At 32.1% G+C, this 22,641-nt stretch overlaps 1 protein-coding gene and 1 pseudogene across 1 annotated transcript; both read right to left on the minus strand.

The window, feature by feature from the left end:
• Window positions 1-6,193: 6,193 nt before the first annotated feature.
• Window positions 6,194-15,697, minus strand: LOC115968629 (annotated as a pseudogene).
• On the minus strand, window positions 8,834-11,336 carry LOC115978184. The gene is made up of 4 exons (XM_031100204.1): window positions 11,260-11,336; window positions 10,881-11,050; window positions 9,468-9,796; window positions 8,834-8,997 (listed from the first exon to the last, which is right to left on the minus strand). The coding sequence occupies exons 2-4, from the start codon at window positions 10,962-10,964 to the stop codon at window positions 8,988-8,990; spliced, it is 423 nt and encodes a 140-aa protein (XP_030956064.1). The 5' UTR covers window positions 10,965-11,050; window positions 11,260-11,336; the 3' UTR covers window positions 8,834-8,987.
• Window positions 15,698-22,641: the final 6,944 nt, after the last annotated feature.

A 22,641-nucleotide genomic window follows, 5' to 3' on the forward strand; every position in this document is an offset into this window, starting at 1 on the left:
CCTGGAAGGTTACAAAGGGAGCCATGGTATTGGCTCGTGGAAAGAAAACTGGTACTCTGTATATGACCTCAAGTCCAAGAGACACAATTGCAGTTGCTAAAGCAGGTACTGATGCTAGTCTATGGTACCGTAGATTTGGTCACATGAGTGAGAAAGGGATGAAAATGCTACTGTCAAAAGGGAAACTACCAAAACTGAAATTTATTAGTTTTGACATGTGTGAAAGCTGCATCTTAGGAAAGCAGAAAATGGTGAGCTTCTTGAAAACTAGTAGGACAACGAAGGCTGAAAAATTGGAGTTAGTACATACTAATTTGTGGGGGCCTTCTCCAGTTGCATTCATTGGAGGTTTAAAGTATTACATCACTTTCATTGATGACTCAAGCAGAAAAGTATGAGTTTATTTTCTGAATAATAAATCTGATGTATTTGAGACTTTTAAGAAGTGGAAGGCTATGGTTGAGACAGAAATAGATTTGAAAGTAAATATCTGAGGTCAGACAATGGAGGAGAGTACATAGACGGAGGGTACAATGAGTATTGTGTTGCATATGGATTTAGGATGGAGAAGACCATTCCTAGGACACCACAGCAGAATGGTGTGGTTGAGTGCATGAATAGAACTCTCAATGAGCCTGTTAGGAGTATAAGGTTGCATGCTGGATTACCAAAAACTTTCTGGGCTGATGTTGTTAGTATTGCAACTTATTTGATAAACCGAGGACCATCGGTTCCCATGGAGTTCAGAATTCCTTAAGGGGTTTGAAGTGGTAAAGAGGTAAAGTTTTCCCATTTAAAAGTTTTTGGTTGTATTTCTTATGTTCATATTGATTTTGATGCTCGTAGTAAACTTGATGCAAAGTCTAAAATATGTTTTTTCATTGGCTATGGTGATGAGAAATTTGGCCACCGATTTTGGGATGAACAAAACTAAAAAATCATTAGAAGCAGAAATGTGATATTTAATGAACAAGTTATGTACAAGGACAGATCAACTGTAGTGCCAGATGTTACAAAGATAGATCAAAAGAAATATGAGTTTGTCAACTTAGATGAATTGACTGAAAATACCATCTAGAAAAGGGGTGAGGAAGATATGGAAAATGTAAATCCACAGGTAGATCAGAGTACGCCTGTAGTTGAAGTTCATAAATCTTCCAAGATCACTAGACCTCTACAGTGTTATTCACCTGCTCTAAATTATCTCCTTTTGATTGATGGTGGTGAGCCAGAGTGTTATGATGAAGCCTTGCAAGATGAAAATTCAAGCAAATATGAGTTTGTCAACTTAGATGAATTGACTGAAAATACCATCTAGAAAAGGGGTGAGGAAGATATGGAAAATGTAAATCCACAGGTAGATCAGAGTACGCCTATAGTTGAAGTTCATAAATCTTCCAAGATCACTAGACCTCTACAGTGTTATTCACCTGCTCTAAATTATCTCCTTTTGATTGATGGTGGTGAGCTAGAGTGTTATGATGAAGCCTTGCAAGATGAAAATTCAAGCAAATGGGAGTTAGCCATGAAATATGAGATGGATTTTTTGTTGGGGAATTAGACATGGGAACTAATTGAATTTCCAAAAGGAAAAAAGGCTTTGCACAACCAGTGAGTATACAGAATAAAGAATGAGCATGATGATAGCAAACGCTACAAGACCAGATTACTTGTCAAAGGGTTCCAACAGAAGAAGAGCATTGACTACTCAAAAATATTTTCTCTAGTTGTGAAGATGTTAACAATTAGATTGGTACTGGGAATGGTGGCTTTAGAGAATCTACATCTGGAGTGGTTAGATATGAAGACGACATTCCTTCATGGTGACTAGGAGGAAGACATTTACATGAGTTAGCCAGAAAGGTTTATTGTTCTAGGATAGGAGAGTCTAGTTTGCAAACTAAGAAAAAGCTTGTATGACCTAAAACAAGCTCCAAGATAGTGGTACAAGAAATTTGAAAGTTTTATGTATGAAACTGGGTTTAAGAGATGTGAAGTTGATCATCGTTGCTATGTTAAATTCTTTGACGATTCTTACATCATTTTACTATTGTATATGGATGATATGCTCATTGCGGGGTTTAGCACTGAAGAGATTAATAATTTGAAGAAGCAATTATCAAAATAGTTTGCAATGAAGGATTTGGGAGCTACAAACCAAATCCTTGGTATGAGAATCACCAGAAATATGGCTAATGGCACATTGAAGCTTTCACAGACAGAATATGTGAAGAAGATTCTTAGTAGGTTCAACATGAATGAAGTTGAACCAGTGAGCACACTTTTGGGTAGTTATTTCAGACTAAGTAAAGAACAGTCACCGAAGACAAAAGAAGAAAGAGACCATACGAGCAAGGTGCCCTATGCCTCAGCTATTGGCAGCTTGATGTATGCTATGGTGTGTACAAGGCTAGACATTGCACATGCAGTGAGAGTTGTGAGAAGATACATGAGTAGGCTAGGAAGGCAGCATTGAGAGGTAGTCAAGTGGATTCTGAGGTGCAAGTTTGAAATTGTAGGGTTATGTAGATACTAATTTAGTAGGTGATATTGATAGTAGAAAGAGATGGTTGCTTTATCTACTACAGAAGCTGAGTATGTTGCAGTGACTAAAGATGGAAAAGAGATGATTTGGCAACATAGTTTCTTGGATGAATTGGGTAAGAAGCAAGAGATAAGCATTCTACATAGTGATTGTCAGAGTGCAATTTTTCTTGCTAAAAATTTGGCTTTTTATTCAAAATCGAAGCATATACAGATGAGATACCATTTTATCCATTACCTTATTGAAGATAAACTGGTAATACTTAAGAAGATTTGTGGATCTAAGAACCTAGCAGACATGTTGACTAAGAGTGTCATTATTGAGAAGTTGAAGCTGTGTGTAGTTTCAGTTGGTCTTCTAACTTGAGGACAGGAGGATGAGTTACAGTGATGAGAGATTGTCTTTGGAGGATTGCGGTTGAAGTTGGTGATTGAACTAGCAGTCTCCAAGTGGGAGATTTGTTAGGCTTTGTGGAGCCTAGTTGTGTTTGATCCGGATTATGATCCAACCCAAAATAATATTGTTACAGTTTTTAATGAGAGATTTTCTGAGGTTTAGTCTATGGAGCAGAGGCTTGGGGCCCTTGGGAAAGGTTTTTTGGCTCATTTTGTAGCTCATTATGAATCCTGTGCACAAGATATAAAAATTATTGTTTTGGAGATTAGGGTTTTATGTTGTTTTTGAGAGAAAAAAATTGTACTGCCATACTTTGTATTTTTTTTCTTGAGAATAGTGAAATCCTAGCAACTCTGTAGACGTAGGCAAATTGCCGAAACATATAAATACTGTCTTGTGTGTGATTATTTTTCTTTGACGTATATTTTTCTCTATTTTTTACATCTCTTAGATTTGGAAATTTCGTGTATATTCTCATCACCAAAGTGGCTCGAATGGATTGAAATGTTATACTAATGTGACTCAATAAGAACGTAGTACAATAAATGTTATATTTTAGCTTTTAGATATTATATAAATGAATTAATTATACTGCAAAACACTAACCAACTATAAAATCAATGATCTCTTCTTCATAATTAGAAAAAACAAATCTCATCCGTAGCCTGGTTTATGGGCTTACCTTGTCTAAATATTACTTTATCTCTAATTTTTATAATTTGTGTACTCGTGCTTAATTTGAAATCCTCGTTAGAGTACATGTTATAAGTTGGCAATAGAATTCCAATCTATTGCAAGGTATTCTTTATAACTTTATTTTTCTCACTATTATCAAAGATACTTAAAAGCCCTATATTCAAATTTTGAATGCTTCATATGGGTTTCTGTTTTTACTACAACTGGTCATAGCCTTGCATGATGCATGAAAAATTTGACGATTTATTTTTTTGTTAAGTGAAAAAATGAAAATAATAAATAAAATTTATAAGTGTTAGTCTTAAACGCTTCTTAAAATGATGTTATTATTTTCTAAAAAAGTATAGTTAATACAATATATTAGATATTCTAAATTAAGCTATTTATATTTGTTATTTGAAAGTGTTTTAAATTTTTTAAGATTTTTTTTTTCAAGGAAACATAATGCATTTTTACATTCAATTATTATATAAGGAGGGATATTTTGTAAATAATGTAATACGTGGTTGAAATTTGTTTCTAGTGCTCCTTACAAACGGTTAATTTTCTATAAGTCTTGAATAATCTAAATAGGAAGCAGAGATAAGTAAATCTATCACTTATATTAGATAATAAATACAAGACTTTAATAATTAAAAAAAATGTAATTTTATCAAGGACCTAATAGTATTACGCTGAGAATGTGACATAATTTTCAATGAAGCAGCTCCTTTTTCTACACAAATCTCTCATCCCAAAGCATCACGGAAGTGGACCGAATGGGCCGAAATGCTACACTGATATAGTTCAATAGGAGTATAGCAATAATAAACGCTATACTTTAGCTCTTAGATATAATTATATATAAATATAGACGAGGGTATCAACTTTTTTTTTTTTATTGATCCACAAGCTTCATCCCTTTTAACTCAAAATCTCCTTTAATGCAAGGTTTTAGATAAGCTTTGAAATAAATTCAAATACAATCTAAAAACTAAATCAAATCTAAGCCGTCCAACTTGAGGTTGCCAAAACTCATACCCAATAGAGCCATGCCTAAATTTGTAATGGATGTACTCATAACGGCTATATTTGTTATGACAGAATTTGGTTTTATCATGTTGTGGAATCACAATAGTGACACCACCATAACCGCGCTTGTTAACCGTATGATTACACCATCATAAATAGTGCTCTTCCCCAACTAATGTTGTTGGAGGCTCTTCTATTGACAAAGCACTGATTCTTGACCAGGGAATGTATGAAGAAAATGGGCTAGAGAAATCACTGAATTTACTTAACAGTAATTGCTAAAAAGATGAGATGATAATAAACAAGATTGCAAAGCAATAAAATATTGAAATATATATATATATATTTATATATATATTTTTAAATATTAACAGATTATTATTCTAGCATATTCCTATTTTTTTCTTTTTTTTCTTTTTAAGAGAATGAGCACATTCCCAAATTTGATGGAAACAAACATTAAAAAACAAAAACTTAAAAATTAAGCATAATAATTATTATTAACTTTTCTAGATGATAGCCAAGGTCTTGAAACATGTATTTTCCACAAAGAGACTTTGACACATGCCATTTGTTTTTCAATAATGACAGTTTAGAATATGTAGTTTTTAAAATAAGTTGGTGCTCTTATGTATATTTCAAATTTCTGCTTGGTCATTCTGCAAGTTAGTGTCTCTTCAGTGTTGATGGATGCTCCCACATTAGTCATGTTGAATGTGCTAAAAAAGGAACATTATCACTTAAACGTTATTGTTGAAGGGTTTTGCTTACCTCTAGTACTTTTTTAACTGGAATCTCATTTTGTTTTAATAAGAAACTACCACATCACCCACTAACTAAATAAAAGGTGGAGATTAAAACTCACTACTAGCCATTTTTATTTAAAACAAAAGGAGATGTTTAGTTTAAAAAAGTATCGGAGGTAAGCTAAACCCATTGTTGAATGTGTAATTGATGGCCTTTTCTTGTATTAATTAGATATGATTGACTTGAAATTCATCATGCTGTATGAACTAAATCAACCATAACTTTAACTCACACCAATTAACCATCAAATAGATGGCAATAAACATTTAGTTAAATAAATGGGAGATGAAGTGAGTTATCACAACTCAATTTGTGTTAATATACTATAACGATTAGTAAAAGTCGTATAACAACAATGAAATAAATTGTCACGGTCTACCATGGAAATAAACACTCTTAATTCCATATCCAAAGCTATATGAAATTCAGTACATACATCTACTTGGAGGAAAAGAAGAGTTTCAGAAAAATCATTTAATCATATTATATATGCTATGATGCTGTTATTGTTGAAAGGACCCCATAGTGTTAACGCTATCCTTGAAAATTTATTTTCTTAATTTCCTCACTGCTATACTGGATTGTGATTATTTGTTTTCACAATTATAATTTTTTTGCTAAATAAATTTCACAATTGATTTATGGTTGAAAATAATAAGGGGAAAAAGTACATTCACCCCTTTATGTTTGGGGTAATTCACAATCTCCCATTTATCTTTGAAACCAATCAATTTTCCTTTCTATGTTTGAGAAATTAGCAAATACCTCAAATCTATTACTTTTTCAGTTAAATCCCATGAAATTACAATGTTTACAAATGTAATATAAGAACACTACAGTACAATTCTCAACTTTTTCTCTTCCTTGTGATGTACAACTAATAATTTCTTTAAAAAAAATTTGTTAGATTTAATTGAGAAAGTAACAAATTTGGAGTATTTGCTTATTTCCCAAACATAAAGGGAAAAATTGGTTGGTTTCAAAGCTAAATGGGGGAATTGTGAACTACACGAAATATAATGGGGGCAAATGCTTTTACCCCAAATAATAATAAACAACATAACGAGGTAGCATATAGGCTTTTTCTATAACATATTCATCTCCTGTAAACTTCATGATGGAACTTAAATCTTATGGTGGTCCACGTTTGTCTCATGGTTGCAAGCTGATGAAGTTGATCCATTCTGCAAAATGAAGGAAATCAAACTTGTGAGAATTTCCACTATGCATCGGATATGTAACCATCAATGTAAAGTAGTACAAGTGGGTTCAATTCCTAGATAGGAGGTGGTATTACATGTATCTGATGCGTGTATATAACCACCCTCTCACATGGGGGTAGATACATGCACATGATGCATGATATGTTTTCTTAGAAAGGTAGTAGTTTAGTGGGCCAAACAAGATTGTTTTAGGATAGTCCTAGAAAATTAGTGTGTGTGTATATATATATATATATATATTACCAAATTAGACTTTTGACCTTTAAATTTGAAGGTTTTTTTATTTTGACCATTTACTTTTCAAATATTTTATTTTGACAATTCATGTTTGATTCCGTTTTTATAACCATGCCATTTACTTTGGTTAACAATTTGATGACACATGGCATTATATAAGTTATTTAACTAGTGGATGCCACTTATTTAGCATTTAATGGTTCGATTACAAAGTTGACATAAGAATGGAATCTGAAAAAAATTTTAAAGTGAGAATATGTGTCAAAACATTTGTTAATAATAATAAAAAAAGATGATTATGATGATGATGCCATAAATATCTCTCACCACACATGCATAGACATCATCACAACCACGCAACAATTCTCCATTAAGAGTGTCCAAAGCTTAAAATACTCCACCTCCATCGCTTCTCTGCATTAAATTAGGAAAAAAAAAATCTAAAAATTAATAAACCCAAAGATGAACTGGAGATTGTTCTCCCTTTTGTAATCAAAGTAGAACTGGACACACTCAAAGTGATCGATGGTAGTATTAGGCTCTTTGAGAAGCCATTACTTTGATGGTAACACTCTTTCCACATGCATGAAATTCACTAGTGTATCTTTTTGGGTTTGAGCGCATGACCTTCATCAATTTGGGAAGGTTCTTGATCTTGACGTACTGAGAGATGGTATTAGTTGGGAAAGTATTTAAGGATACAGGTTACAAATGTCCTTATGGTCCAATTACAGAGTGCATGTGTATGCAATGCTTGTACACACAGTACCTTGTCCGCATGCAACATGTATATCAATTATATATTTTGTTACTTGAGTTGAATCCTTGTTTTGCCACTTACTACCATCACTGATGAAGGTCAAGGATTCAATGTTGGGGGAAGAAGGAAACCATCCACATCTCATTATGCTACTTAATTTCTTAAACAAAAATTGATCGAAGAGTTAATTTTTTATTCCATATAACTTAGTATTTAATTTCAGAGCATTTTTAGAACTATTTTTGCTTTAGAAGTTTTGTTCCTCTTCTTCATCCACCTATGTGTATGAAGCTTTTCAATTCGTTGGTAATACAAAGTACACAAAAGAGAATGAGACGAGAGGAAAATTGACATACCCTGTAATAATCAACGGCAACAAAATTAGCCCATTGGTTGCCAGCCACAACAAAACAAGTATGGAGCATGTTAATCAGATTGGCTGAGTTATGTTCACATGCAATTTGCTTGAAGGGAATTGTTGGGGAATGATTCACCAAAACTAAAGGCTTGGTTCTATCATCTAGCGGTGATGATGTTTCCCTATTGAAACAATTTCCTGCATGCATTCCACCATTTCCATCTGCAAATTTTCAATTTCAAAAAGATTAAAAATGGGAAGAAAAAAAAGATACATTCAGTAAAGGAAATTAAGGACTTGGGTCATACCCAATCATTGAATGTGTCTTTTTTATTTTTAATAATTCAGAAGTTGCAATAATGGGACTACAAGACATTTGACTATTTTCAACGGTTGAAACCATCGAAAAAAGTACTAAAAACCATTGAAAAAAATATTTTCGACAGTTAAAATGACAGTAGAGAACCGTTATTAAAAACCATGCCAAGAACATTTTACTACAGTCTACACAACCGTTGAAAAAAGTGTTACACATTTATCAATAGTTAATAAACGTCGAAATAAGTATTTTCTTAGAAAAAAAAAAATCTGTATGCACTCTTTCACTTTAATCAAAATTTAATAATTTGATTCAAAATATAAATGTAAACACAATTGTGCAATTCCAAATTGAATTTCAGCAACCTATCAACTACATTTATAACACAATGAAACTAACTGCACAAATTACTCCCAATAGATCCTAGTCCTAAAGCCATAATTACTTCCCAACCAAACTAGTAGAACAAGAGTTGAGACACCACATAACAGCCACATGTATATTCATTTAATTACCTTATCCATTATATTTGATAAGGAATTCTCTCCTCTCCATTACAGCACAATGTACACATAGCACGTGTCATTACTTCTCCGATTGCAATCTTGAGCCTCTCATCTTCCTTCTTCAGTGCTTCATTTAAAGCTGTATGAAAACAGTCATACAAAGTGCATTGCCACTTAGTAACTTCTCTTGCTATTTTATATAGAATAGGTAACACTAAATAATAGATGGCTAGAAGTCAAAAGTAGATGGGTAAGATCCTCTGCACCTATTATATTAGCAATATGAGGTAATAGGAGGCAAAAGAGGGGCCAAATTAAGTACCCATAGAAGCAAATTATTGCATTGGTATACAACATGGATCAACACCAAACTTCATTTTTAATAGGTATCAAAAGGGAAATAGCATAGAACTAGTTTCGGCACTTTTATAACATTGAGCATCAAATAGAGATAATAAGCAGTGGAAGTACTAAATATTCAAGAAAAATGTACACAAAAAAGAGAACATAGATTGACCTATAGCATGAAAAGACAAGGACATGGCCATTGTTTTTTTTTAAGTTCTAATATGAAAAATTTGGAAGCAAATTTTTTTTGAAAGTTAGTACCTTTTTTTTAATTCAATGGCCATAAAATTAATATTGGATTTGCCACTTGAAACAAAGCTATCATCAACTCTACAACTTGTTTTAATTGACAAGCTTGCTTCTGCCATCTCCTGTATCTCCTTCACACATATCTCATCTGATGTTACTCCAAACATCTCTAGCCGTCTCTGAAGAAGAGACGCTTGTTTATCTAAATTACTACAGTTCCTAACTTCAAAATCTTTTAGTCCTAAGCTCCTTTGTAACTTCTCTAGTTTCTCTGCCAAGTCAAGGATCTCTGTCTCCAATACCACACTCACATCCTCTCCTTCAGAAATCTTCTTTCTTCCCTACAAAGCAGAAACAAATCACCAAACCAAGACACCAGTTTAAATTCATGTTAACCAAACTTGGCATGCAATTTAAGCAATTAAAAGATGCCAAATTACTTTAATCTATGTTTAACTGCAGAACATTATAGGAAAAACAAAAGAAAAGATTAGGCCTTGAGCTTATTTGCTAAATTAGGAAAAAGTGGGACAATTTAAAATTAAAAAGAATCAAAATGACCAGGCTATTACTTGATAGCTGATGATTCAATATTCAAACTGCCCTCTCTTTCCCTAAATATATTTTATCAAGTAGATGCAAATAGTGACAAAATGATCCATCTGCTTATTGTAATAGGACAAGCAAGAAACTGATACCAACAGTTACAAAAGCAGGAACCAAGTAAAATATTCTTTTCAACTAAAAAAGGTTAAGCCAAATTATTCAAACCTAGTCATATCCCAAGTTCCCATTAACAATATTACTCAGATCGAGAGAAGAACTGTTTGTACTTTGTTTGGTTGCTGAGAGAAAAGAAAAATAAAGGGAAATAAAAATACTTCACATTCACAAACATTTCAACAACTACAAATTTCTTTAAAGTTTCACAAACATGCTTAACCTGTTATGTAGGTGTTATCATGTCGGAAGAGATGTTTTGTTAAAAGTTGTAATTGGGGGATTTGAAAAGTTTTTCCTTTGTGTTCAATGTATAATTTTGAAGAGAAAAGAATGCACTTATATTGAGGAGTAATAGTTTTGTGTGGTAAAGTTGAAACAGTTATTTTTTAAGACCTTATATGAATGAACTTTCGACTTCTCATGTCTTCTGTCCCAAAGCTTTCACTAAATTCTTTGCTGTAATTTTTTTTTTTTTTTTTAAATTCTTTGGGTAGCACCACCTTGTACTTAAATCCTTTAATCACACATTTCAAACCAATACCATCATACAAACTATAGAGAATCCCATCCCAAAGTACCCAAACTAGCCACATACCAACACATAATTCACAACAATCAAAATCCCCACATACTACAATACAACAAACTTCAATAACAAACACTGATAAATTTGAGAAATGGAAATGAGGATGAAAATACTACCTTGGAAGCAACTAGACCCCTAAGTGCCCTCTGAGAGAGACCACTCCCTACTCCCAAATGCTCCGCTGAAGGACCAACTTTCATTGTTGATAGTTGAAGCCCCTGAAACAAAGGCAAGTTCCTCGTTGAAATTGAGGATGATGTAAACTGAGCTGTAGCTGTTTCTAGGTCTACTCTCAAATCCCACACACAAAAAAAAAAAAAAAAAAAAAAAAAAAAAAATAAATCAAATTAATAAGCCAAGTCTAGAAAGCTTTATTGGAAAAAAGAAAAAGAAAAAAAATAAGAGCTTTACTTGACCAACCAAATCCAAACACAGCTCAGTCAGAATTAATATACACAAAAAATTATAGGAAAGTTAAGAGGAAAAAATAACAACCTCTCTTAGAGACAGATTTAAAATTAAAAGAAATAATACAATCGATGTAAGATTCAAATTCTGAACTGCAAAATGGATTGGCATCATGATTTTTATATAATTTTTTAATATTCCATCAAATTCTAAATTTCCAAATTACATTAACAGCAAAAACAATAAATGAATAACTTCTATATCTTTGTTCAAGTCTTGTTCCCAAATCAAGGTACTGATAAAGCAAAATCAAGCATTACCTGATGATCAAGACTCAATTTCAATTTTAACTAGCATTTTCTTTGGTCAAGAAAGTAACTTCAATAGGGGTAAAAAGCAATTAAGCCATTTTTGTGATAATTAAGAGTAATTAAACAATAATTCCAGATTTGTAGTTTAATTATAAAGCTATATAAAATCGAATTTAAGAATTAAAAAAAAATATATAAAGATTGAAGGTTAGGTTTTTATGGAGACTAAGCAATTGGATTCATCAATGAACATATTGAAGATACCTAATCGGAGGGATTGGATTGGGGAAAGTGTGAATATATAGAAGATCTAGACGTAATAGTACCAGCATGGTGAATCTAAAGCAAAGAGAAATCAACTGAAGCCAAGAACTTTGTTTGGTTGCTGAGAAAATAATAGAGAAATAGAAAGTTTTCTCAACAACAACTGAATAAGGAAAGCAGAGACCGAGAGCTAAAGCGAGAGCGAGAAAGAGAGCATGTAACAGATTTTGGCTTGTGAGATACTGTAGCTTCTATATAATATGGGGTTACTTATTTTCAACAATGGTAAACAACTATTGATAAAATCTTTTTATGTTCTTTTGACCCCTTTTTTTTCCACAGTGTTGAAACTTGAAGAAAAAGCTGATTTTTTTTTTTCCTGACCCTTATTTCAACAGTTATGTCAACCATGGAAATAAATATGCTAATTTTCTTGCTTTTACTCCACAATTTCATATAACTGTAGAAAATTAAGGTTTATATCAACAATTTTTAGTGACCGTAGATAAAAACATGTTGAAAAACCTTATGTTATTTGTAGTGGGAGAGAGATCGAGATTTGAACAGTGATTCTTATAAAGAAAACAGATAGTGCTATTAAACTACAAGACTCTTGGCGAATATCATAACTATTCAGTGAAATCCATTTTTATTGTGGACTATATTAATAACAGACAATTACCAGTCCATTGAATGATCGGGTAATTGAAGACAGGCTGAAAGTTGCATGATGATACAAGAACAAAACTTTAGATTGAATATATATATTAATGAGCGCTTCTTACACTGACTCTCAACCATGGAATTCCACTGGTAAGCAATGCCTTCACTTTCTTCCTTGGACATAATTGAAGTGAATACAAGTAGCCTTTGGTTGTTAGCAACCATGTCACTTACTAGTGGCCAATCTTGACCATTTTTTGGCATGTTTTTCACAGGAAACCAATATTTCATTAACCCTGCATTGGTGAAGACCTTTGTCAATCCATTAGGGGCTTGAACATAGTCTTATAAGATCAATGTGACAATTTCTGTTGGATTTGCTGATAACAAGGCTTCAATTTCCTTCAGAGTGTTTATAGCTGGTTCCTATTATGTATAAAATATAAGTAAACGGCAATTTATGTCAATAATTTTTTTCCCATCAATACCTAATCTAATCTTATGTTTGGAGGGACAGAGAAAAGAAAAGAGTAGAAAGGAAGGTTACTAATGTTTAGTTTATTCCGACTTCCTTCCCTTCATTCCAAACATAATTTTAAAAAGTTAGTTTAGTAGGGATAAAGTATACATACAAATGCAGTAATGTCATAGCATTATCCTTTAGAAGAATGGCACAACCATACATCTCCTTCAAAATCATACATATCTAGCATCAAGCCGCAAACTCCATTCTACAAATAAAGAATGCTAGTTTGGTAACCCAAAAAAAAAAAAATAATAATAATAATAAAAAAGAAGAAGAAGGAAGATGTAAAAGAAAAGACTTACAAAAAAGAACTTACATTTAGCTGCTGAGTGATGTTGTCTTCTTGATTTTTAAAGGTAGCTCGAGGAACTCTAGTGTGAGATGGCTCTCCCTCAATAGCATAAGCATTATGGGTAGTCAAGAATGCATATTTATTGAAAGGAAGTGTATTATTCTATTCAAGAGAAGGAAAATTGCAAAAAGAATTAAATAATTTAGCAATTATTATTATTATTATTTGTTGGGAAATTTAGACCACAGTTGATATAATTAACAAGTTTTAAACTCAAGTTATTAATTAGATTTATTATGAATAAACCTTATTAAAACAAACTAACATCAATATTATGTCAATATCATGCACAACGGAAAAGTAAATAAGACAAGATATAATGACCCAGGAAAACCAATGAAACAAACTAGTCTCATAGTAAGAAACTTGGGGGAGAAACATTCCCAAAAAGCAATTCACTATAGTAAAGAGAAGTTTCAGATCTAGCACAAAACTTTTATCCCTAAACTCTATAATCCCCGTAGATGAACTTATAGTAGAAACATTCTACTACTTCAGAACCTCTGAACTCTTCAATATATAAACGCCACCCTTTTTGCATGGATCCCAGTATGTGACTAAGCAATGATGCACGGCTTCCAGTACGTGACTAACTCACCAACTTGAAGAAGATTGTTGGCTGCAAAATTCTTCACTTCATCAACAATGAAGATTAAGAAGCACTTCGTTATAAAACCCTAAGGCGCAAAGACGCAGTAACTTCTTTTAGAAAGAATAAGGCACTCGGTCACATTTTGCATGTATTCTCCTTGTATTCTCTTATGTGACGGCTTTTAAAATAAGCCTTATATATGTCTAGGGTTGTAAGAAAAGAAACCCTACACATATATGTCAGCATGGGCTGAAAATCAGATCTGAAAATTCTAATTTCGTAATTCTCGATAGATAGTATCTGTCAAGCAACTGTCGAGACCTCGATAGATAGTATCTGTCGAGAAGTTTTCGAGATTCATTAAACCTCGATAGATACTATCTGTCGAGCAGCTGTTGAGACCTTGATAGATAGCTATCTGTTAGGAATCTATCCAACTTTAATGAACAACCCTTCTTCACTTGTTTCTTGGACATATTTGTATGGCTTCAATACTAGACTTGAACACTTGTTCTTTGAAGTATTAAACACATCCTAAATCTACCCAATTATAAGTAAAGTGCGTTTTATCAAAGAATTAACCAATTCTATATTTGACATATGTTCCTAACATAATTTACATATGTCCTAACATTATTAATATTATTATTATTATTTTGTTGAGAAATGGTTTGAAACATAAAATTTTAATTAGGATGATACCTTAGAAAATTCGACTTTTTTTTTGGAGAAGAATAGAATATATATATATATATATGTACATGATATATATATATATATATATAGGTCCATAATCCAAAATGCAATGGGTCATGTTATGGTTAAAGGGTAGTATATTGAGATTGAGAGATTCATTAAACCTCGATAGATACTATCTGTCGAGCAACTGTTGAGACTTTGATAGATAGCTATCTGTTAGGAATCTGTCCAGTTTTAATGAACAACCTTTCTTCACTTGTTTCTTGGACATATTTGTATGGCTTCAATACCAGACTTGAACTCTTGTTCTTTGAAGTATTAAACACATCCTAGATCTACCAACTTATAAGTAAAGTGCGTTTTATCAAATGATTAGTTAATTCTATATTTGACATATGTTCCTAACATAATTTACATATGTCCTAACATTATTATTATTATTATTATTATTATTATTATTATTATTATTATTATTATTATTATTTTGTTGAGAAATGGTTTGAAACATAAAATTTTAATTAGGATGATACCTTAGAAAATCCGACTTTTTTTTTTTTTGGAGAAGAATAGAAAATATATATATATATATATATATATAGGTCCATAATCCAAAATGCAATGGGTCATGTTATGGTTAAAGGGCAGTATATTGAGATTGAGAGAGTCTTAACCGGCTTAACAAGCATTGATTTTTCAAACAATAGTTTCAGAGGAGAGATGCCAAAGATGATTGTAAGGCTTAAATCACTCAAGGGGCTCAACTTTTCTTATAGTAACCTTATATGTTATATTCTATCATCATTTGGAAATTTGACCAATCTTGAATAGTTAGACCTCTCTTTCAACAAGTTCAATGGGGAGATTCCTAGTCAATTGGCAGATCTAACGATGCTTGAAGTCTTAAAGCTATCACATTACAAACTCATAGGACACATACCTTCAGGAAATCAATTCAATACATTCAACAATGATTTGTACACTGAAAACTTGGGATTGTATGGGCTTCCATTGTCAAGAACATGCGACAACCATGAGGCAAAGCAACCACCACCACCGATCTTGCAACAAGATGACAATTTAGAGCATGAAAATGGGTTTAATTGGCAAGCTGTATCCATAGGTTATGCATGTGGAACAATATTTGGAATTTTATGGGATATCTTATGTTTGAAATTGAAAAACCAAAGTGGCTTGTGAGGATGGTCAAATTGGTGTAGCATATCATGCATAGAAGATTGAAGAAGAATGTCCACAAATGTGGTGGAAGAAGATAACTATTTCTAAGGTATGTGATGTTCTTATTTTTTAGACTTTAGAATGAATCTCTATACCAGAAAACATAAGGTTTTTATTATTATTAGCAACTAAGAACTTTTTTTTTTCCTGTTCCTTTGAAGATTATAGTTATGAATCTTAGATATCTTATGAATTACCTACTTATTCAAATTCTTTGAGTGTAATTTAGATGCCATGGACATCCTTTTTTTTATTTTTTTATTTTTTTTTATCTCTTGCCTACTTGCATATCTCTCAAAATAAATTAATTGTATTACTTCCACTATTCCAAATAGTTTGTTTGAAGCTTTGTTAGATCATAGTTAATTCAATTACTATGTTGTGTTCAATTTTTGAAGGAAAAGAATATATGTGTCTGATTTTGACTAATTTGTTGAGAATCCATAATTTACCCCAAATGTTTGGGATTGAGCATTGCTGTTGTTGTTGAATTATTGTTTTGAGTTTGATTATAGTAATTTGTTGTTGAATTATTGATCAGTACAAAACTTTGAAAAAAAAAAAGTGTGGTTACTTAATTGTATTAACTTGAAAATTAACCTTTTTTTTTAATAAATATCAATTGAACTAGTTATTGGAATACCCAGTACAAAAGAAGGTAAAAATGTTTATGAGTAAAATAGTAATGATTTTATATCCTACATGAACATGTATTCTTGTAATTGCAAAGCCAATGACTCAATTTGAACAGGATATTATATGGCAAATGGGGCTTGAATCCTTGTATGCCATTTAAGAAGACATAATATGGCTATGATGATGGTTGCTATTTCTAGTCTTGTGCAAAATGGTGCATTTTGGTGTCTTGATGTAGTCACAACTGTTGGTTTGTTCACATGGATCATCCCTTGGTTGTATTTCTATTTGCTATGTAGGTTTATTATTTTGTTTTTAAAGGATAGGCTGACTTAGTCTGTTAGCTTGTGTTGAGGTGACACTGTTATGCTTGTGTTTTCGGTGCTTACAAATTATTGCTTTGTCTAGTGTAGTTGCCTTTTGGGCTTTGTGTACTCTGGTTTGTATTTAATAAAATTGATTGATTCATCAAAAAAATTTATTTATATCATAACCAATGATTGGTTTAAAATATCATGCATGTATAATATTAATTTTGCATGTGAATATTGATCCTGCCAATAATACTCAATGATTTACTTAATCAATTTAGACAATTCCATTTTTTTTGTTGTTGATAATTTTAGAAAAATCTATGTTAGCTTGTCGGACTATACTATTTGTGTGAATGTCTTTTTTATTTATGCATAAATGATTGTTCAATAAATGCCAATTAAAATTATTTTTATAAATGTTTACTAGGCTATGCTATGGTGGAATAGCTTTAGCACTAGTAATTATCATAGACTGAGGCCCTTAGACCTTAGTGCTTGCTTGCCTAGAGATTTCCTTCCACTTTCTTGAGGAGAAAAACAAGTGAGGATTCCAATGGATACAACAAATGGATCCGACTTAGCCTTGGGTAGACCAAATATGCGTTTTGTCTTAACCTTTGTAAAGATGGATTTCATTTGGGCTCAACTTCAATGGAACATGACTGTGTAAATGATGACTCCAAATTCAATTTCTTTCCACCATCAAAGAAAAAAAAGGATATTTTGATTGAACTTTGAAGAAATATGTCTCCATCAAAGAATTACATTGAGATTGTTTTCTCCTCTATTGTTTCCATCTAGTTTCTTTATCATTTGATGCCTTTTGTCACTCTCACTCTCTCTCTCTCTCTCTCTCTCAATTAAGAGGCTCATCCATAGTTGGTTTATTAATATAGACTTTTCAATTACTCAAAAATTTATTTTGTGTTAACTGATTTTTTTTTAATAAACAGTAATACTTATTAGAACACACATGAAAACAGTAATAATAGTGTTTTAAATAGGGTTTATAATATATTACATAATCAGAGTACAACTACAAAAGAGCCTAACTTTTGTAGTTGTAGACTGGGGTTATAGTTGGTATTGGAGTTAGTTGTGATAGTTAATTGTGATAGTTGGTGTTGGAGTCAGTATTAGGCCCAAAATTTCCTCCACCTTGGATGAGAGGTCAATCTAGTTTTCATTATTGGATAGTAGGTTTTTATACATATGTTTTATTGATCTGATTTGTTTACTTAAGATGCATATTTTCTGCTTACCTTATCAAGCACGTGTACTCACTGTAATCAGGAATAATCCTGCAATAGTTAATTTCCTAGTTATAGTCATTCTTTTTTAATCAAATGGTTTCTTATTTTTAAAATTGATGTGTACCAAACACATAGAATCTTGACATTTTTAGAAAAATGTGTAACATTTTGACTTTTAAAAGCTACATCACATTTGTTTGGCTATGTACAAGATTGTTTGAGATGAGAATCATGAATCACTACAAGAAAAAAGACCTGTTACAACAAGTAATATTGCAACAGCAAAAATAATTGGGGTAATATATATATACTATAACGTATGTGGGTTGTCTTTTGTTGTAATAGTAGCTTAAATTTATTACATCAATTAAGATTGTTGCAAGAATTACCTTGTTACATCTAAATGTGTTGTTGTAATATCTAAACCTTATTTTATTTTGAAATATGTTGTTGCAATAAGTAACCACTTATTTCACATCAAAATATATTGTTGTAATAGGTGAAAAAAGACTTGTTACATGTGTTTGATTGTAAACTCAACATATTATGTATATATTTGTATTTTTGGACATATTAATTTGATGGAGTACTTTGACTTTTGCATTTTTTAATTTGTATGTTTAATTTATTATTGTAGTTCCTCAATATAATGTTTATATTTTCTTATAATGTGTATATTGCAAGACAAAGTAATAAACAAATTAATAATAATAATAAAAACTCAACCTATTGTAATAAAGTTGTTTGTAATAAGCTATGACATTTTTCATGTATTACAACAAAACCTTTGAAGCAGTAAACTATTGCCACAAAATTATTTGTTGTAATAAAGAAGTTATTGCATCAACCTGTTTGTTGCAATATGTAGAATTTATTGCAACAAGATCTTTTGCTGCGTAAACCTATTACCTCGAAGTTTATTACAACGACTCGTAATAACTTTTTCGACGTTACAATAACACCTTATTGCAACGAATTTGTTATTATTGCAATGATTTTTCCCGTTGTAGCAAGCCTTTTTTCTTGTTGTGATAACCACTAGGCACTTGAACATACATTTTGAAAGAAACAAAAAATCGATTTTAATGCACAACGATGCCCTCCATTCTCATTGATTATTTCTTCATGTAATATATGTTTTATCACCTATCTTAACTTCTATATAAACCCCTGCCTCATTCTCATTCTCCAAGCACCTGCCTCATTCTCCACATAATCCAAAATGAAAATGAATGTGCTCCATTTCCTGTTCCTAGCAGCTATGGTGGTCAAAGCTGCTTCCCAACCACCAAACCTCACCCCTCTCCTAGGTCTCCCTTATGACTACTATTCCGTGGTCCTACATTGGCCAAAGTCTGTCTGCAACATTGGATGGTATCAATAGTAGTCTCCCTTATGACTACTATTACCACCAAATTATTTGTTGTAATAAAGAAGTTATTGCATCAACCTATTTGTTGCAATATGTAGAGTTTATTGCAACGAGATCTTTGTGTTGCGTAGACCTATTGCCTCGAAGTTTATTACAACGGCTCCCAATGACTTTGTAGTTATTGCAACGATTTTCCCCGTTGTAACAGGGTTTTTTTTCTTGTAGTAAATGATTCGCACTGTTGCATTGTTGTTGGGCTTTTTTGTGTGTGTGTTTAAAAAGGTCAAGATGTTAAAAGGATCATATTCAAACTTATTTCAAGTAGGTTTAAAAAAAAAAAACTTAGGGTCAAGGTGTTCAAATTTCTATTGTAGGGAGTCAAAAGTAAAAAAAAAAAAAAACCAAAACCAATCCTACCTTAGCAAAAGATCAGGGTCCAATGTCTCTTCTTCTCAAGAGACCCACTCTACGAATGTCACAAGTATCTTCACACCTAAGCCAAGAAAGGACCTCCCTTAGGTTGTTTAATTGAGAGCTTCTAGTTCTCTCGATATGCCTAGATTGTCTTTCCTAGTGAGATGATTTAACCACACATTGGAGTCAAAGTTAGGAAATGAGAGTGTAACAAATGACCGATTGGGAAAAGGTTTGGCGAGGAGGTAGTTGGAGTAATGCTTAGGACATAGAAAAGTGCACAACTTTGTGCCACAACTCGCCACGTGGCGAGTTGTGATTGGTGCAGCTATGTCCCCACATGGCCCACCATCACACTTACACCAATCACAAACACCCCACGTGGTGAGTTGTGGCACAAAGTTGTGCACTTTTCTGTGTCTTGAGCATTACTCAGGAGGTAGACCAAAATGTGGAGTTTCAAACCTAGCTCATACCAAGAGAAAGATTCCAAACAAATACAAAGAAGACAGTGAAAGAAGTGTATTTCAAACCAGCATGTGCAAAGTAAAGAGCGAAAAATGTGCTTTGTATTATATATATTACCAATTCAAGGGGTTCATTTTAACCCCTTGGACTGAATATGTTTTTAATCAAAAAAAAAAAAAAAAAAAATTCAAAGTTGCTATCTTGCTAATATGGATGAAATTTTAAGGAACTTTTATTTATTTTTTTGTTTTGTTTTTTGAGATAGAAGTTTTTAGGAACTTAATGTTGTTTTTAAGCTTGCATGTAATATTTAAGGGATCGTGGTTAGACTTATTTGGAAGGTCTACATTAATAATAAAGACAACTTCAGGTACTAAAGTATTAGAAAATGAAACTTTAATTAGAGACCAGATGGGTAATAACCCCAAAACTAAAAGAGCCAAAATATAATTTACCATTATTATTATTTACTTCATAGTCTCTATATTTTTTTGTCAAGCAAAAGTCTCTGAAAACCACTTATGCTTAAATTAAAAAGTGCTATTCTCACATTTAAATAATCGATAGTTTATTTATATGTGACTTAAGGGTTTTATCTAGAGATAGCTTGGAATATCCTAACAACGAAACAAGTGTTCATCTCTTTACCTATTGTCGATTACTCGATCTGTTAGCACAAATTGTTTGGTCTATGATTTAGCGGATAGTGGTCACTTAAGATATCATCTCTTAATATTCAAAGCTCAAGTTAGTGAGTTAAAATTATGTTGAATACATACAAAGCTTTTCTATCCAACAAGCAGTGGAATCACAAAACTTTGTACTATATGCTGCTACATGTTATGCATTGATTTGAATAGCTAATGATATGAGCCAAGGGCTGGAGCCTTTAGATCCAACATTGTTAGTTGAAAACATCAACTTTTATTATAACAACTACAATAGGACGACATGAGAAACCGCACTGGTGAGAAAGACAAAGCAACTAGGCAAGAGTGTTTCTCACTTATTACTTTATCTTCTACCAATAACAACTTTTCACCTTGTTGTTATGAAATATTTTTACACAATAATTTGTATTTGTGCTCCACTATTTTGACATGATATATGAAAACATAAATTAACTTTTGTTTTCAATTATGAAACACACTAAGGTGTTTGACATTGACTTAAAAAGTTAGTTTTTTTTTTACTATTTAGCTTATTTTTGTTATTATTCAACTTATTTTTGCTACTATTCATAGGTCCCATTGCACTTTTTGATATTATTCATGGGTCTTACTGTATTATTTTAGCTACTTTTTATCCTTATCTACAGTATTTTTTTCAACAAAAAGTTTTCAGTTTCAACTAAATGATTTTACCCTTTTTTTACCTTGGAAAGAAAGAAAGATGATGAAAAAAGAGGCATGTTGTAAGGGAAGCCAATTTTTGGCTCATAACTTACCTAATCGAGCCACCTGTATTTTTTTGTTTTTTATTTTTTATGGGAAAGCTCTCCATCTCCTCGGTGTCCTTCTCTATTTGCCAAAAGGGTGATGGAGATGGGATCAGTAAATTGAGTGTAAGTGTAAGTTTCCTTTAATATATTAATTTTCAATAACAAACCATGGTAAGTGTACGTTTGGCAAAGATCATTTTTGCCAACTTTTTTTACTATTCAACTTATTTTTGCTACTATTTATGGGTCTCACTGTATTCTTTGGTACTATTCATAGGTGTTACTGTACTATTTTAGCTAACTTTTATTTTTATCTACAGTACTTTTAGCAAAAAAAATTTCAATTTCAGTAAAAGAAGTGGATCCCAAATGGACCCTAAATATAATAGGAAGTTTAAGGTTATAGTATAGATTCTATATATAGACAACAATTTTAGTAACAGTCGAGCTTTGAGCTTTTAAGAGATGGGATTAACCTTTGCATCTCCTTAAATCTTCTTGCCGTAGAAATTGAGCTAGATGCCAATTTGGTTTTTGACTCAGCAAAACAAATGAGCCTTCCAATGCAAATGATTCAATTTTAGCACAGCAAGGATGGTTTGAAGCAAATCCCTTTAGTAAAAAAATCAACACTTTTATAGGGAAGTGAACAAATGTGCCGATGCCCTTCTGAGGTGTGTGGCCAATCTTAACGAGGATTTTGTTTTGTTTTTGGAACCTCTTATTTATTAATACCGTATTTTGTAAGGCCTCAATTAACATGCCAAAATATTGATTTAAGTCCTAAAAAATGAAAACCACATTTTTAAAATGTAAGAAAACGAGGAATTACATTGATTTAATCATTCTAATGATCCAAGAGTTCAAAATCCCAAGCTTGCCATTTTTTTGCTAAGTTTGAAGTTTTGATCCAACCGTCCAATTAAAA

The sequence above is a fragment of the Quercus lobata genome, chromosome 2 (genome assembly GCF_001633185.2).
Source record: "Quercus lobata isolate SW786 chromosome 2, ValleyOak3.0 Primary Assembly, whole genome shotgun sequence".
Classification (NCBI taxonomy): domain Eukaryota; kingdom Viridiplantae; phylum Streptophyta; class Magnoliopsida; order Fagales; family Fagaceae; genus Quercus; species Quercus lobata.

What these genes read in the sequence shown, in the direction of transcription:
- LOC115978184 (XM_031100204.1), bottom strand. Translation starts at nt 10,964, where the DNA reads ATGAAAGTTGGTCCTTCAGCGGAGCATTTGGGAGTAGGGAGTGGTCTC. An exon ending in GGGGTCTAGTTGCTTCCAAG is followed by an intron (nt 9,797 to 10,880) that starts GTAGTATTTTCA and finishes TCTGCTTTGTAG; the next exon opens with GGAAGAAAGAAGATTTCTGA.